The sequence below is a fragment of the Prinia subflava genome, chromosome 17, assembly GCF_021018805.1.
Source record: "Prinia subflava isolate CZ2003 ecotype Zambia chromosome 17, Cam_Psub_1.2, whole genome shotgun sequence".
In the NCBI taxonomy this organism is placed as follows: Eukaryota; Metazoa; Chordata; class Aves; order Passeriformes; family Cisticolidae; genus Prinia; species Prinia subflava.
In genome coordinates this window covers 7,151,450-7,169,863 of record NC_086263.1, presented here as the reverse complement: position 1 = coordinate 7,169,863, position 18,414 = coordinate 7,151,450, and the positions used below count along the sequence as shown (strand labels likewise).

At 40.9% G+C, this 18,414-nt stretch overlaps 1 protein-coding gene across 2 annotated transcripts in view; it reads left to right on the top strand.

The window, feature by feature from the left end:
• The window catches only part of SHISA9 (shisa family member 9), a 176,291-nt gene extending 159,918 nt beyond the window's left edge, over nt 1-16,373 (top strand). For both annotated transcript variants that reach the window (XM_063414593.1, XM_063414591.1), the window contains one exon: nt 13,743-16,373. In XM_063414593.1, coding sequence (XP_063270663.1) covers nt 13,743-14,110 — 368 coding nt within the window. In that variant the 3' untranslated portion in view covers nt 14,111-16,373. The remainder of the gene's footprint in view (nt 1-13,742) is intronic.
• The last annotated feature ends 2,041 nt before the right edge of the window (nt 16,374-18,414 follow it).

The window sequence follows — 18,414 nt, the reverse complement described above, 5'->3', positions numbered from 1 at the left end:
ACAGTGCTAAATTTTTTCCCACCTCAGAATGTGAGAGACTGTCTGAGGGAAAAGAGTTAATGAGCTCCAAGACAGTCCCAGCAGAAGTGGTCATTGAATGTCGAGTGGCAATTAACACCCAGTGTTCAGAAATTCCAATTTTTTGGTCACCTGAAACTACATGATCCTGATTTCCTTCAGTGTTTTGATTATTTATGTGAAAAGTGCAGAAAGAGGTTTTTCTGCATAAATTATTCTTATTTCCAGTTCATCAACCATGTTTTTACTCCATGCTTAAATGGTTATTGCTCACTTAAGCAATACTGACATGCCTAAAGCTATAAGTGGATGGAGATCTTGTAGCTGAACACCTTCATGAAATTCAAGTCCCAGGACATACAAAGGTAGCTCATCACAACTTTTTATGCACATCATTTGGACATTCATTTGGAAAGCATGAACAATCCAACTTCAAATTCCACTCTGCTAAGCTGTAGGAGTTGTAGCCCATCCTGTTGCTTAGGAGTTTCCTAGAGCTCAAACTGGCCTCATTATCCTGAGTTATTAGTTATTTATTCAGTCACACTGTTCTGCAAGCACAGCTCAGTAATGGTTAATTTTCTTTTCTGAGTTTCAGGGAGTGCAAAGTCACTACATATCTTTAGACTTTCTTGCAGAAATGAAAAATATACCCCAAACTCAACTTCAAAATCTCTGGAGAACTGGGGAAATAATCACTCAGATGCTGGAGAGCTGCACAGACATGCAACTGAAAACTGAGAATACAAATATTTCTACAGTTTACCATGATTTTTTTATTTATTTCATAAATTTTCTTCTTCCCTTCTCACGCACACACAGACACACAAACATTTGAGGAACTGACTGGACATTGTCAAGAGAAAAAGAAATAAAAATACAATGGACAGAATTCCTTCCTGAAAGACAGACGCAGGAAGCCTTCCCTGATGCTGGGAGTCGTTAGTCTCCTGTGGGATTAAATCAGATCTAATTGATTGGATACAGTGAAGCTAGAAGGAGATAATTGGCAGCAGACCCACCATCACATCTCTGAGTCTACAGCTCCCAGCATTTCTTGAAGCTGCACAGTTTTTTGATCCCAGGGGAAGCATTAGACAGTGATCCAGCTCTGCTTGCAGTTGCAAAACTGCAAAGTGAGATTCTGCAAATATGACACTCAGAGAATAAATGTCCCCTGGTTAGGTCCCTGCAGGAGCAGTGTGGTCACAAGTGGCCAAGGCACCAGGCAACAATGCCCCAGAAAGTGAAGCACAGGAGCAAAGTGACCTGGCCCTGTGTCCTCTGCACACACAGAGGGATCCAAGGGAGGATCACCCCAAGGTTAGCTCTGGGCTGTGATCTTTGAACCACCTTCTTGTCTGATGGGAAATTTGTTGCTGCCTGCTCCCGAGCTTCAGACATTCAATTTCCATAGAAATGACTGTGACTCTGCGTGGTACAAGATCTGTCTGTCACCACGAGACTCTGTACCATTCCCTGTGGTTCATTGTGCTCTGGCCTGGAAGGAAACACTAACTGGAAAAATGGAAACACACAACTTGCCTGCCCATGCATTCACAGGGTTGATACAGTCCACTTTTAGACAAAGTAGAACAACAAATTTATTGGACACAATATGCTTGTATTAATTTATTTTCCTATACCAGCCACACTGTTGGACTGAGAGGTAAATATTCATTCTTCTTTGGAAGGCTTAAAAAGGAATTGTGCTTTCTTCTCAAAGACAAAAGAAATTTTCAATTACCACTTCCATAGGCAGTTACACAAAGATGGATCAAAAAAAATCTGGGACATAGGAATATCTCACTGGATTTAATACCACAAAAAACTGACAGGGAAGCACAGATTAAAGCATCACTTGTAATATCCAGAGGGTGATTCAGATAATGATTTCATATATCCAGAGGTATGGGCTGTATCATAAATAATGCTTGACTAGGTGATCTGCCTAACTCAACACTGGAGCTAGAGATCTGCCTCAAGGAAGTGTGACAGAAAAGCTGGGTATCTCTTTATTATTATTATTTACTCAACCCAGTGTGGCTGGAGAATTTGAAGCTTTTGAGTGTTCATTTGTTAGGGAAGTCTTTCATATTTCAATCCTCGCTTCTACTTCAGGCACAAGAGGAAAGCCAAGCAGAACTCAGGAGCAAGCCTTGCTCCACCACTCCCCCTGCCAGCACCTTCCCTCAGCCTTCCCATTCCCCAGCCACAGCAAGTGGAGCATCACTTGTTCCACTCACATCTTCTGATGGGACCCAGCAAATTTCACAGCCTGCCCAGTGCATGCAGATGAAATTACAAGACTTCTTCTTGCTTCCACTAAATCATTTAATTATTTTCTCTGTTATTTACCCAATTGGCTTCTGATACCCACAGGCACACTGTCATAGGTAAATATAAAATGCTTGGAGAGTCTTGATCAAAATATTTCCCTGTTTTCTCATCCAGAACACTCATTTCTTCTTCCAGTGAAGTACTCACATTTTAATTATAAATATGGCATTTGTGCAGAGCCTCAGTATTTTGAGCTAAATCATCTGCTTTGCTGACATTCTTTTTTGGCTTTTTAAAAAACATTTTACTGTAAAGTCTACAGGAGGATATTCTTTCTGAGGATGGGGAATTGTGCTCTAAGCAATCAGATCACCAAGCAGCAACTGCCCATTCCATCCTTTAGCAAAGAGATGGATTTGGGAACTTTAGGGATATGTTGGTCTTGGCAGAAGTGACATCGTGGCAGGTGGAAGGAAAATGCAAACAGTCCTTTTTTGACAAGAAACAGTTTTAGCACCAAAAGAGGAATCTCTCAAACACTGCCATCTATGCTGGCTCATTTCTTACACATTAGCAACACAATGAACTTGGGATAGAAAGAAGATCTGACCTTGAGGTGTATTTAGTTTGGGTTTAAACTTTAAACTTTTAGTTCTGTGGGTTGGACTCACACCTAGTGAATTTGGTTTTTCTGAACTTGGTCCACTCCCTGGTTTCAGAATGGCTAAAGAAGATTCCTAAGAATTGATTAAATCTTAACCAATTTTTCATGCCAAAAGAGCAAATTTAAATCTGTGCATGCTAATTCTGATCCTGATGTTGATATTCTTTGCACCTATGCTCCCTACCACAAAAAAAGGCCTCTTTCTTTATCAGCACATTAAAATATTGAAAACTAAATCTTTACCAATCATTCATAGAAGTTGGACTTATAAACACCACTTCACATTCCATAAAGTTATGCACCATAGAGAACTCACACCCTTTCACAGAAATTTAGGTTGGTTCTCTGGAAACAAATTGATTTTTAAAATCATTATTATGCGATAATGAATCAAAATGAAACAAAAAGTTATTTTCTCCTTTTTATGAGATATGATGGAGAGATCTAAAATAAGAGTACCAGAAACCAGCCCACTGCTAGAGAATGGGGTTTTGTTGTCTTTTCCTTGTCTTCTGGCCTGGAAGGTAGAGCCTTCAGAGGTAATGAGCTTACAGTAACCAGGTTTATTTCCATCCATTGAGATCAGTGGCGGCCCCAGGAAGAAAACAAGTAAATCTAAATCAAGCATGGGTTATTCCAACCTATTTCTGTGAAGTGCTGATGAATTATGCATGAGATTTTTTTACACATTAAGTGATGTGAAGACATGAGTGAAACTTTGTGCTCAGGCAATAAAAGTGAGCCAATAAAAACATAAAAACAAGGCTCAGCTCACGCGATGACAAAGCCTAACAATGCTGAGCATTTTCACTTGCAGCCCTTCCTAAAAATCTCTCTCTGTAACTGTTTTATTTCACAATATAAACACACTTCTCATTCTGCAATGCACATTTTTTTATCAATTATTTAAGCGTAGAGATTGATCCGAAAGATATGAAAACAACACTGAATACTTGCAGATAAATAGGAACACTGTGGGATCCCAACTCAAATCTAGATTTAATCTGAAGTGTGGCTTTTAACAGTTCCCACCATGGAGCCTCCACATTACACTGCTTGCTCTTAACATACTCCACCCATTTTCCCCTCTGAACTATTACCTTTGTAGGTAATATATGGCAATGCTTTTGCAGGAAGAGTTTCATACCTGTGTTTAATTTGTGATATCATATTTTAAGACTTTTCAGCTTTGTACATGGATATAAGTTAGAAGCAGAGTACAATGTTCAGGATTACCCATGAACACAAAAGACAGTAAGACCACTGATAGGAATGAATCCCTTACTAGAAATATCATATAAACAGCAGCAATTATCTGTCTGCTATTTTGGTTCTGCTAAGGGGGTCTAAAGACAGTAAACATGTTTTTCAGAAATTACACACATAAAAGTCACAGAGACCATTGCTTTATTCCTACTTGAATAACAAAGGGCTTGAGGTGTGGAGGGAGGAAGAGAAGTAACATAATTTGCAATGCACAGTTTATTTCTGCAAAAGTCCTTCCCTAACAGCTTATTTGAGGAAGGATAAGGGGAAAAAAGAAGCTGAAAAAAATATCTGATATGTAGTAATTATGATACTACAGCATTAAAAAAAAATCACCACAAAGATATCATTTGGTTCCATTCTGTGGAAAATCTGAAGTCCAACAGGTGGGCTTTGTGGTGGGAAGGTTTGCAAAGCTCTTTAGGCTATGGCAGGGCTGCAGCTCAGCACTGCTGCTGCTCATTCCCCCTGCAATTGATACGAGTGCAGTTCCTGGGGAGGGGGAGAGGAGCTGTGCCCTCCCCTTCAGTCTGGTGTGTCACCATTCACTGTTCATGGCAGGGAGCTGCATTTCCAACCCTTCCTGGGCTGGTGCTGCTGCCTCACTGAGGGCTCTGCTCAGAGCTGCTGCTCTGCCTTCACTCGGCCCAAGCTGCAGGAAAACCCAAAGAATCCATTTCCCACTGACAGGGCAATTTGGGACTTGCCAGGGAACACGAGCTCCTTCAGTCTGACACACATCTCTGGTCTGGAAACCTCTGGCAGCCACGCTCAAGAGTTTAATGATACAAATGCCACAGAGTCTAAAAAGAGGGAGACAGGAAAAGGAGAAGAAAAATCCAGGACTCAATATGTATAAGTATAGCTATGAAATTACTTAATACTTTTTTTTTTTCCTCCTGAGAAGGGAGTAGAAAAAGATAATTCTCTAATAGAAACAACTTATGCCAGAACTATTTTGGGGAAAAAAATCAACTTCAGTCCGGAACAATTACTGAAAATCCTTTCAAATTAAAGCAGTTAAGAAACAGATTGAATAAAAATAAATTAGGCAAAAAAAAATCTATTACATCACTGGGACTTTTTTTCTCCATTTAACCAGTACAATTCAAAAAGCCTGTAGGCCTTTCTTCATGTTGAGAAATAACAGTATAAATCTAGTATGATGGCAGTTGAAAGGCATAAAAGTGCAAGTTTATTTCAGCACTAAAACCGCATCTTAATTACGTGTTCATACTCTGAACTGGGTTGTCTGTGTTCTCATGCAGCTTCCTATGTTATCACATCTGGTATTTTCAGCTCATCTGTGGCTGATTCAGACATAGGTATAAGAGTTATAACCAGCAGTATACTAAAAGAAACAAAAGTATCAATCAAAAGTATTAAAATTGAAAACAAAATTGAGCGCACAGAAGAATGCCGACAGCAACGTGTGAAAAGAAAATTCAATTATGTTCATGCTAAGAACAGTTATTACAAATAAACATGGCCAGGAATGGCAGAGCTTTTCCAGTCAGTGTTAGATGGGGTAAATTGACACCTGAAGGAAACCAAAGAGGCTTTTTCAGGTGCTGAACCCCTGCAGGACACGGCGGGCTCGGCTCTGCCTGCCCCACGTCCCCCGTGTGCAGCCCCGGGAGCAGAGCCCCGGGCAGGCTGCAGGAGCAGGGCTGGGGTGCTCAGCTCTGCTCCCTGCTCCTGCAGCAACCCCTGCCACCCTGAGGAGGCCCTGCCCTTACAGAGAGAGTCCTCAGCAACCAAAAAAGGTTACAAACAATTCCGTATTATTGTTGATGTGTGGAAGCGTTGCAAAACTTCTGACACAATCAGATTTATCCTGAGAAGCATTAAAAACCACCCAGTGAAAAAGCAAGCAAGATTACCAGAGGAAGAAGTGGAAGAAGCCTTTTAAGCAAATCTCCTAAGTGTTAACCTCTTTGGCTTTGGACAGCATTTTTAGAAAGCAAGCCAAACCCTCCTTTCCTAAATCAGTTTATACTGCAGTCATGCTTTATGCAGAAGTTAAGCATGACAGCATGACTCCTTGGGTAGTTTGTATTTCAAAAGGCAAGTTTTCATACCATATATAAGGTTTCTAGTAAAAAAAAACCTGATAAATATGCTTAAAAGAGATAAAATGAAATAAATATTTCACCATAGAACTTTTCATATTTATTTGCCATTGTAGATGCTGTGAAAACCACAAGCTTAGAGGCCTTTAGGAAAAAAAATAAAGAAAAAACACATTTACAGTTACAGGACAGCCACTGGCTGCATTTTCAAAGAAAACTCAGGGATTTAAATACATAATTCTCTTAAACTTATTTTACAATTTCATCCCTTGGATCAAGAATAGACTTGGTGCTCATACTTCCTTCTAAAATTTATCATTCATTGTACAACACTGAACCAGCAGTTTAGCATGTTGGTGCTTGAATTTAAAACGTTAAATCACTGGAGGATACAACCAAGCAGTGTGATCTTTGTCTATCTGCATGCCACGGATTTCAGGCTTCCTGAAAACATTTACAATTCTAATGTTAATTTATCATGAATCAGTCACCATTTGTTTGCAGGTTACCAGAGCCTATATTCTGGTTAGTCAGAAAAAGTCTTGTTTTTCTTATGCTGGTTAGATTCAAATATCTGCATGCCACTGGTCCCTAGGTTAGGCAGAATGTGAGTGTCTGGAGTGTTTAGATCAAAACCAAATCACAATATCACTGCAGCACTTGGCAAAACTGAATCATAAATATTGCAATTTAATACTATGTAAATCAATGCAGGCAAGTATACAAAGCCCAGCTGGAAAATCTATTTTACATGTCCAAGGAGAAACCTGCCTAAACTCACACAGTAAATAAACATTTGGAAAAAGAGAAAGAACCAACCAGACCTTGCAGTGCTGTGCATTTTGGCACGTTGTCAGAGGAGGGGCACTGCTGCTCCCAGACATGAGGCTGCTCTTGTGTTCCAGGGAAGGGCAGCCCTGCTCCTGGTGAAGCAAAAATCCTGTGTGGTGCCTGAGGAGTTCATCAGAACCTGCCCCAGAGTTCCCAGCTGGGCAGCAGAGCTTGCTGTGGGGTTAGAGAGCATTGCTGAGACTGGAGGCTTCACTTACCCACTCTAATTACATTCCTATCCTAATGTGTCTCAAAACCCAGAAATATTCTGGCCTCCTCAGCCTTTCATAAACTGTCATGAAAATAATCAAAAGAGGAGAAGAAATGTTTGGGCCTACATTTTTATCTTTTTTTCATGTCTCATATCTTGAAATAATTTTATTTCACTGGGAAAACAAAATGTAGTCTTGTGTCTGGAGGTGGACAAGCTCTTTTCAAACAATGCCTGAGAAGAAAAGGTTGATGTGGTTTGTCTTCTCGTGCTTGGTCTCTCTCCAGATCACTGTAAGAAATCAGTCAATAGATGAAGTGGTAAAGGGGGCCAGAAGACGAATAACACTGAGCCACAAAAAGTAGGTTCTACAAAAATTATGTGGGGTTCTATGCTTTATGTGTTTTTCTTTACTTCTGTCAGCAGTAGGAAATCAAAACCATGGGAAAGAATCCAAAGACATAAAATAGTCTTCATTTTCAGAATGTCTTGAATAAAGGCAAAATGGTATTAGAAGAAAACATATGAAGAAATACTTAGGACAAAAATCAATGCAGGCCATAGGCTGAAATCTGCGTTTCCAAAACTCAGAATGAGGAGGGCTGCAAAAATGATTTTAAATGGCATTTGCCCTTTCTTGAAATTTAGTAGGGTTTAAAAATGCCCCAACTTGTATAGATCTATGCCAGTGCCTATGAGATGAGAACAGTGAGCAGCCATGAAATAACCACACTCCCTTCTCTTGGCCACAGACAGATCTCTCACATCGTCCTGCCCGCTCCCCATTCTACCCACAGAATCCGGTCTAGCTGAAATTTCCCCATGAACTCTGTTTTCCAACCCACTTCACATTATGCAGAGCAAATTTTTCTCTGGTCCATGATAGTTGGTGAGTCCCTTAATTCAAAACACAGGCCCTTAGTTATTTGTTTTACTGTATGGAACACATTTTTCTGTGAATTTATTGGATCCAGTTCATACCTAGGGGCAGCTAACACAACCTCTGTCTGTGTGAGCTTTTCCCCTCACCCGAGAATAAACTTGTGCTAGTGTACAAATGATACTTCTTTGATTTGCAGATGAAATGCTGCAAGAACTCTCACACAGAGCTGGTTTATGTCCTGGAAGCCTTTGAACACATTGTTTTAGATGCTAGCTTGGAAAGGCAAATGAATAAGCAATCACACATTCTGAAAGGATCAACAGCACCACCAGGGGCAGCAGCCCAGTATTTCCCTGGGCAAAATTCTCATGTTGTCTGTGAGTCAGGATTCATTACCCTTCTGTCTTTCCTTGAGTTTTCACTTCCATTACTTAGAGAAATATAAGTCTCCCACAGCTTCAGGTAATGACACCATCACCTCAGCAAACTCGTGGCTGTGGAAGCAAAGCCTTGGTACAGACTGCAGTGTATCACACAGGGCCAGCCTCACAGAGAAACCTCCCACAAACAGACCCACTTCATTTCAGCTCTAATCTGGTGTGTCACTGTAGCAATTCCACTGCTGTCCTGTCCCAGCACTTCCCAGTGCCTTGCTTTCTGCATCTCTAGCCCTTCGGGGGAAATACAGTCTTTTTGGCTAGAGTAAAGCTCTGCATTTCACAAACTAGTTCTTAAATACATTCAGATAACAAACAGTTCTGTAAACATCTGTGAGAAGCAGTGTCCCCACATATTTTTATGGCTTCTGACATGACTGGAAGCTCACACAGAAGTTTTGATTTGGGGTTTTGGTTTTGTTTTTTTAATGTGTTTAGACCTTTTATAAGGGCTCACTCCTTTGTGTATTCTCTCACTTCAGAGGCTTCTTCCCACTCCTAGGAGCCTGTTTTCACAAAAGCTGTAGGACTGAGTAGTCTGACGTGATTCTGCATTCTCCCACAGCTGTAAGAAGGAGTGTGAGTATTCAGAGCCACGTTATGGACCCACAGAGATAAGAGCATGATCAGTAAGACAAGGAGTTAAACCCCCTGTAATATTTTACAAGAAAAAGAAAGCATTCACAGTGATAAGACATGGCCACATGACTCTGCCACAAGTGCTTACACAGTGATGTTGAAGACTATTTAAACTGGGGAACAGAACATCACATAGTTCCTGGGACACCTCTCAAATAGAGCTTATATTCAAATAAGCTCACTGAGAAATTTTGGCCCTTTGGCAGCCACAAGGATTTTTGCCATTGATAGTCAAGAAACCACATTTTCATCCACGGTATTTACTTGGCAAGCTGGTTTCCATGCTTTTGTTATGGATTATGTAGAAAGATGTGAAACTTCCATGTCATGCCAGGCTCACATTTAATGTTGGGAAAAATATTCATATGTCAACTTTTTTTTTCCAGATGAACAGTAAAATGGTAACTAAATTTATGGGTGCAGTACCTTACAGAAACATTGAAACTAAGAATATTTTTATAATTAGCTACCAAGAAGAAGGAACACAATAACACTCAAAATTAAAGCCCTTCCTCTATTATTATTTGGCAATGTTGCAATTGTAATTCTTTACTCCTTTTCCAAACACAACAGTGATATCTTTAAGTCATATTTTTACTGATCAAGATACTGAAGCCAATGCAAAAGGCACTCCTATAGCACCTTTCATCCAAACTCTCAGAATACTCTACAAATAGCAATTCAACTTCCTAACACAAGTACCTCCTCCAATGTGCTAACAGCTCATTTTACAGCAGGTGAAACCGAGGCAGAGGGAAGTTGAGTCATGTACCTAAGGTCACATAACAAATCCATCCTCTAACTCCAAAATATCTCTTTGGATGTTTGAAGTCCACAACATATTTATAGGGTCTGCTTAAGAAGAAAAACAAACTCCCTCAGATTCACAGTTGATTTTTAAAGTAGTTGGCTTCAGGATACTATTAATATACTTTTCTTGGTAAAACATTTGTTACAAAACCGTGCTCAATATTACTGTTCTGAATATTTTCTGCTTTGAAAATGAGAAGTTAAAAGCCCTGTTTCTACTCTGTAGTAGGATCAGGTCACTCACAGGGCACAGCCCACTGCTGCTGTGAAACCTGCACGGAAGAACAAGGACGGTGCTAAGAGCTGCCAAAAGCCCTCTTGAACAACTGAACAATTCAGTTCCATCACTGCTGATTTTGCTCATATTTGCTACCAGGGAATCTCCTCCTCCCCATTTTTGGTACCTGTGCCTATGTGCACACCTGCTCTGCAAGCAGAAAGAAGACAGGATTGAGGGAGGTTAAAATGCTCAGTGCAGGGCTCCCTTTCACTGCCAGCACTGACCCCTGGGCACGGGGAAGAGTCCTCAGGAGAGCCTGCAGAGCGTTCCTGGACCTGGACAAACACAATCAGCAGCTCTCCCACACTGGCACTGCCACACAAAACACAAAATCAGCCCTTGGCAGCTGTTTGCCAGCTTTCTGCTTGACTTTGCCCGTGAGGATTCACAGTTCACGTCCTGGTTTGTTCTCTCCAAGCCCAGTTTCCAGAGAACTGCTGAGAAGTCCCTAGAAAGGGACTATGGACTGTGTGAGTTAAAGCAACTTTAATGGAACCAAATTTACAGAATTAATAACTTCATTTTCTGTGTGGTTTTCCATAAGAAACAAAGAGTTGAAAATCTGACATTATAACATGGCATAAACAAGAGCCAAACCAACTTCAGACATGTCAGAGGCACAGTCTTTGTGAGGCAGATTTCTTCCTCCCTCTTTCAACAGTGAAGGTTTTCTTTATGTACACCAGAAATACAATTTACTCTGCTGTAGGACATCCTCGATATGACTGGAGCTCTCAGTAGCATATCTAATGTCTGATAAAATTCAGAGACCCAGGACCATTGCAGTGGGAAAAGGTACAAGTGAGAAAAAAATAACAGAAACTGAGGACGTAGCTTGAGCTTGTTGTGGCCTCAAAGAGAAAAATGGCAAGAAAAGCCAGACAATAAAAACCTATGCAATTTTTGGTCATTATTTACATAGCTGGATCACCACTGCTATTTCTAGAAAGTGAAGTAATTATTTACCTTCCAGCTGATTAAAGATCTTGGCTACAGAAGACAAATAGCTGCAACCTAACTAAGACAAAATTAAAACTACAAACTTATACATTTCTTCTATTCTTAGATTAGCTAAATTTTTAATTTTTGTATGCAAATTAAACTAATTTAAATGTGAAACAAGCATACAAATGTATCCCTATTAAAGCTGGACATAATTAACTGTGTTGAATTTAAATTATATAAGCTCGTATGACTTTTCAAAAATAGCCAAGGTCTAAGTCATAGGAGATGGAAACTCACTGCTCTAACAGCTGGCCTGCAGTGCCTTTGATGTAAAAATTTATAAAAATGAAGACTTGTGTGAATATTCACAGTGCCTTTTCTGCAACCATTTTTTCCAATTATTGATAACAGGTTAATGAGATAATAGTAATGCAAATGCATTTCCACCCCGTTTTAATTCATAATGGTTCTGTGACATTCAGGCAATATTAACAAATTAAAAGGACAAGCCACATGCAGAACTGGAAATAGTTCTTTCAGGGAGAAATAGGTACAAATTCTTGATTATTCAGATTACAGCTCTCTAAATGAAACAACTCACTCCAAAATCAAAGCAGAGCTTCACAGAGTCTCTTTGTAACACATGACAGGTCTATCAGCGACTGCAACTGCACACCCTGCTCTGAAACGAGAGCAGGCCATTATCTGCATTCTGTGAGTTGTTTCAAGCAGAAGACACCTGTATGCTATAGAAAACCATTCACTCAATGGAAAAGGAAACAGATGGAGTTGGGGGAAAAGCACAAAGCCCAATCTGACAGCACAGAAAGGAGCAATTTCAGTCCATTGGAGAGGAAACACCTCTTTAATGACAAAATTAAGCATTTAAGAGCAGAGTCCAGTTACACAGTCATTTATACAAAAAATGTCATGAGATAATAAATAACAACTGCCTTTGGTAATATTCTTCCCTGTGGAGGGGCCAGGACAAGGGGGATGCACAGCTAAAGCCTGATCTTGAAGATTAATATGATGCTCCTGGGAATTTCTCTGCCTTGCATAAAGATCCAGTTCAGAACTAGAGACAGGGAGAAAATTCAAAGTGCAACAAAAGCCTCCCAGGAATACTTGGGCGAGTGCAAAAGAGGGAAGCGACACAAAAAACAGTGCAGGGAATAAAAATCCTCATGAAGGCAAGAGAAGCTGAGCTGTACAGACAGCTACACATACCAGACTTGTGCAGAGAAGCCTTACATGGCATGGCTTCAAGGAAAATGGATGGATCCAGCCAGGGCACAGCAGAAGTCAAATCCAGGCTGACACAATATATATTCCAAGCACACCACTGCTGATTAACACAGCGCCAGCTGATCTACGTATTTGGCACTATCTTAAATGAACATCTAAATTTTTGAAGGGGGAAAATAAACACCCTTTACATAAAAGGAAAGATCTTCAAAAATGAAATTCAGTTAAGCTTCCCTTAAACCTCAATCTCAAAATTGAAATGAGTTGCTGGATTACTGCAGAATGCCTTTAGCTTCCTAAGCATGGTTCCTACTTTCAAGCAAGGCCAAATGAATGCCAGCAATAACATCAAACTTGAGCAAAAGCGTGCCCTGGAAGACATTTGCCTAGGAAATCACAGAGGGCAAAATCCTGATTTGAGAACTGCAATGCAGTATTTGTTGGCAGGGCGGTTGCTGTATTTCTTAGTGGCACTGACCCCAGAAAATGATGTCAGAACCTTGAATTTAGGATTTTCATGGTCTGTACAATCACAGGCTAAATACCCAACCTCCAACAACCCCAAGTATTTTCAACCCCATAAAGCATTAGTGAACTCCCAACCATTTAGGAGAACAGATCCCATTCTTAATATTGCCCTGAGGCATTATTGAACAAAAATGGGTCCACCTCAACACACACCAGCAGACATTACAGCTGGCTGGGTTAAACACCCACAGGTCACTTTGCATTTAAAGGGATGTGCTCTCACACAGCAGTGCAACCCAAGATGCTGCAGTGCTCCTAGGAAAGGCCGTGTACTTCTGCAGACTGCCCGGATTTCCTGTGCTGTGTGCCATGAACAGTGATGAGACTCATAGGATTTCTCCCCATAATGTAAATGTCAGCACAATCTGACTGATTTGGGGCAGGGACTGTCTTTTCTTCAAGGGCAACAGGGTTTTGTCTGCATGTATGAAAGCCTGGCACAATGGCATCCAAAACTCTCCTCCAGAGCAAAAATCAGGGCCGGGAGGTGGTGTGGATTTCTCTTACTGATGTACCTGTAAATGTTCTGGTCTGCAGATGGAACTGTGTAAGACCTGCTGTAAACTGTTCACCATTTTTCTCGTGTCCAACTGATTCCTTTTGTCCCCTCCCCTATTTTGATCCCAACAGCTGACAAAGTCAACGACGACTTCTACAGCAAGCGGCGGCACCTGGCCGAGCTGGCGGCCAAGGGCAGCCTGCCCCTGCACCCGGTGCGCCTGGACGAGGAGCGCGCCTACACCATCGACAGCGGGCTCACCCGGCAGAACGGCAAATCCAGGATGGGCAAGGTACACACACACCCCCTGGGCTACAACTCCCACTACAAAACCTGGGACCCCAACGACCCGTCCCTGCGGCGGCACGCCTTCACAAACAAGGGCAAGCACGGCATGGGAGACCCGACGCTAAGTGACCCGCTGACCACCCGCAGCCAGCACTACCTGGGCCCACAGCCATACTTCATAACCAACAGCAAGACAGAAGTAACTGTTTGAGTTTGTTTGCTTTCTCTTTTTTTTTTTTTTCTAATGAAATCCTTTAAAAACCACACGCAAATGTATACACAACACACTCGACCGAAAGGCAAAAAAAAAAATTAAAAATAGGAAGTAAAACAAAAAAAGAAGAGGAAACAGAAGGAAGGAACTTCCACCTGGACGCTCTTGGTATCCAGCCAGCTGTAGGCCGAAGAGTGGGTTAATACCATTCAGCAATACACACTGAAGGTTGAATTATAAACTCCATTTGTATTTCACAATGGAACACAAACCCGTGTGACTAAATTTTTTTACTTGAAACTAAAATCCATGATGAGAAGTAGCACAATCTAGAGAAACTTTATGTCTGCTTAAACATTTACACTATGTTCCTGCCTTGAGACACAGGAAGAGAGAGAGAACAATATACTGTAATATATTATTTCAGAGAGGAATTTTGTATAAAACCTATTAATAATCACTAGACCTGTGAAAAACCGAGAGCAAACATCTTGGTATGATCCCTAACATCTAATATTGTACTTTCACAGCATCCTATAGAGAACGCAAAAAATATATATACAATAAGGGACAAAGACACTTTCACAAGGAATTTATGAAGACTGTTATGATTAAGAGCATATGGGACCTTTCTGGCTGGTAGAGAATTCTGCAGGATGATAATAGCAGAAGATTTCATTTCAGTTTACTTCGTTTGATTTGAAATTTTTGGGAACCTCCAAAATATGAAGAGACACTTCATATGACACAGAAAGCTGCTGGGGGGAAAAGGGCATCAGAATATTCCCTCTCAGTCCTCCTGTTTTCAGGCAGATGGTAACAATTCTCACTTTGCAGACTGTCAGGATTTTTTCTTCACCTAAATGTTTTGCCTATCTTCAACTTCTTCAGACTGAAATTAAGCGTGGGTGGTGCCTTTACTGTATTACTATTGTTCAATGACAGTCTTGTTCTTCAAAGTGACCCCTCTGTTCCTTTAAGCTATTTCCTCATGTTTTGCTAAGGATGACAAGGGCTCTGCCCTGTTCAGCCTCCTCTGTTTGTTCCAAAAGGAAACTGGACTACATCTCCATGCAGTGGTTGCACAGTCAAGACCATTTAGTTAGCCCCTTCATTTTCCCAATTTCAACTTCTCCCCTCTAGTCTCTCATTTTGTATTTGCTTTTAGCCATGGCAGTTCTCTGTAGTTCAAGTAAATGTTATCTGGTATATTGTCTCTATTGTTTGGCTTTCTCTAGTGGCGTTCCCTCTTGGTGGGCTGTGTGGTGGAAGAGGCTGGTCCAGCCTCAAACATCAGAGATCTGGGGTTAAACTAAACAAACAATTGGACTCATGGTCTTGACTGTAGTTCTGATGAGCAGGATGCCTTGTTTGTGTGAGTAAAACCACTCTTGAACTGGGCACTGGTAGCAAACTCACAGTCCTGGGCCAGTAAAGGCGTCAGCAAATCCACAGAGACAGAGTTGGGATGGGATGGCAGGCAGTGCATTCAGCCTTTCAGTAAATTCCTGCCCTTCCCCAACACCAGTCACTTGGCTAAATCCCAGCTAGCTGTCCTACTACAGCTGCATTTTCACCAGTTGTCAGTTCTTCGGGAGATTAGGTCTGGAAGAGTATTCAGGGAGGAGTGAGAACTGTCGTGAGAAGAATTGGAAGTGGCACATTTCTTACTGTACTCAACTGACTGTCAGTGCTTCTGCTTAGTCAAGGATGCAAGGGCTAAGATTTTGAAATCTGGTTAAATAGAGATACCATTTTTTTAGCTATATCAAGATTGATTTGCATCCTGAGAGCACCGGTATCTCTCCATAAGCGTGCTGCTAAATTTTATGATCCTATGTTTTAAGACTATCAGAAGTGGACAAAGCCCACAAGAAAAATACTTTGCACACAACCCAGACTCTCCACTATCTTACTTTTATTCCTTTAATCTTTATTGCCTTCACAACTGGCTGACTTAATTTGACCCTTTATGGAATGTTGCTGTTAATCCATATGCTTTAGATACACATTACAGCTGCACTCTAATTCACACAGGTTTCGTGTAACTTGAGCATATTTTATGTGGAAATATTTTAGTAACTGTATGTTCTGTAAGTAAACCCGTGTTAATACTTGTTAACTACAGAGTTTATGATACCAATAATACTTCCTACAATAAAATGTTTGTTTGTTTTTTAAGAATGTTTATTTGTAAACATATGTATTCACTATATTACTATGAATTTCTTACCTGGCAATAAAACTGATTCTAAGTGAATCCAACTTGCTGGCTCATTCCTAAAGTTGTATCACTGGGCCAATTTTTGAGTCTGAACTGAGCTTTTGGAACATCTCACTGCAGTCAGCACAAAGGATGGTTTGCCAGTGTGAACAAGGGGTTCTCTGGAATCACCCTGGTGTTATCTGCGTTACAGAGAATCTGGGTGGTGTTTGAGGCTCCTTCCAGGGCTAACCATTGTGTGATTTTATGGCTGCCTGTTACATGCAGTGGAACACAGATACACAGGGATTGCTGGCCTTGCAAAGCTCCACGTGCCCTGTAAGTCTCCAGGCACCACACACACACCTTGTGCATTTGATCAGTTAATTAATGTTTTGAGGAACAACAAGAAGAAGATAAGCATGCCCAAGGGCAGGGGCTGATCCTCATGAATGCAATAAGCAACAAGCTCTGCAACAAGCCTCAGACATGTCCAAGGATTGCAACTACCCAGCGAGAGCAAATGAAACACTGATGGATACTGCTTCAAAACTTTTATATGTTCATTGGAGAGGATCCTGTACACAACATCTGTGTACCAAGTCTGCTGGAAAAGAAAGTCCTTACAGGCTTTTAGTAGTGCTAATGGCTCGTAAAGCTGACAGAACCTTCGAGAGGGCTTGGGTAGCTTCTTCTTTCTTTGCTAAAATGATAGTGAATAAATTTCAGAAGAGGAAACAGGGAGTCAGGAAACTCAGCTTTAGAATCCACTTACTGCATGACCTGGTGCAAACTCTTCAGACAGTTTATGAGCCTCTGGAAGCCATGACACATTATCAGAGGCAAAACATCAATCCAAAAGTCTCCAGAGTTAGCTTTTTATACAGTAGAAAAATCTCATTTCAATATACACCTTTATGGGTGCCAGGAAATAGTTCATAAAAGCCCCATTTTTTGTTAGAGGAGCATTTCCCTGCCTCAGGTACAACACAGTTTGGTCAGTGCCAGGAAAATGCTGGGCAGCCTTGCAGCCCACAGGGAAGCCTGGGGAGCTCAGTGGAACACAAGGCTCACCTGCAGCAGACACAGCTTCCCGTTACAGCTCCACCACCAGCCCATCCATGCATGTGTTGTTTCTAGCAGCAAATTCCTGACTGGAATCACAGATGGCAAAAGGGCCAGCTGCTTTGCTAAGTCGAAGTCTCTCAGCATACCTTTTGTTCTTTCAGGTACATTAAAACCTCCAAAGGAAACCCACTGGAATGGGATTTTGTATTTCCATACGTTTTTTCTCCTACGACAGCCTGACCCTTTTGACACCACTAGCAAGAACGGCTCTGGGCTCCCGTCAGCATTTCCTCCATGAGGCTCTTTGATCTCAACACAGAGGCACTGACTACAAACAGAAAAGTGCACTGCCAAGAAAGGATGATGTTCCTGCACAGAGCTACGGAGTCTAAAAGCCCAAAGGCTTCTGGTTTAGAGCCCTTTACCCTGGAAACATCTCTCCTCATGACTAAATCTTTAGAGCATGATCCTTAGCTTACACAAACTGGAGATGTGATGGCTTATATAAACAGAGGATCAAGTCTCATGAGATTTCCCACTACGAGGTGTCTCCACAACTCACAACTTTAGATTTTAATAGATCTGGGAAAAGATTCATGCTTTGCTCTGTTCTTATAGAATGGTTATTGAATTTTCGGTACTAAATAAATAACCCTAGTCCACAAATCCCTTTTGCACACAATCCTGAGCACTTTATTTAATCCTGGTCTCTATACTTGAATACATGAAGGACTTCCAGTGATAAATACAGTCTTCACTGTAATTATATCATCTTTCTATTTGGCATAGATAATTTTATTTTGCTAAAAACAGTTATGACAGGCAATATTATTGTATTAAACTATATAATTCATATATCATCTGCTGCTGAAAATGTGATCATAGGTGAGTACCACATTACCAAAAATGAACGCTGTTATTTTTATCAGTGGGAAAGTCATACAGCTCTGTTTTGAAAAGTGTCTGTAAAAACAATCTTGGAGTTCATGCTTCATGCTTTAGACATTTCCAGACTCAAATTTTGCTCAGC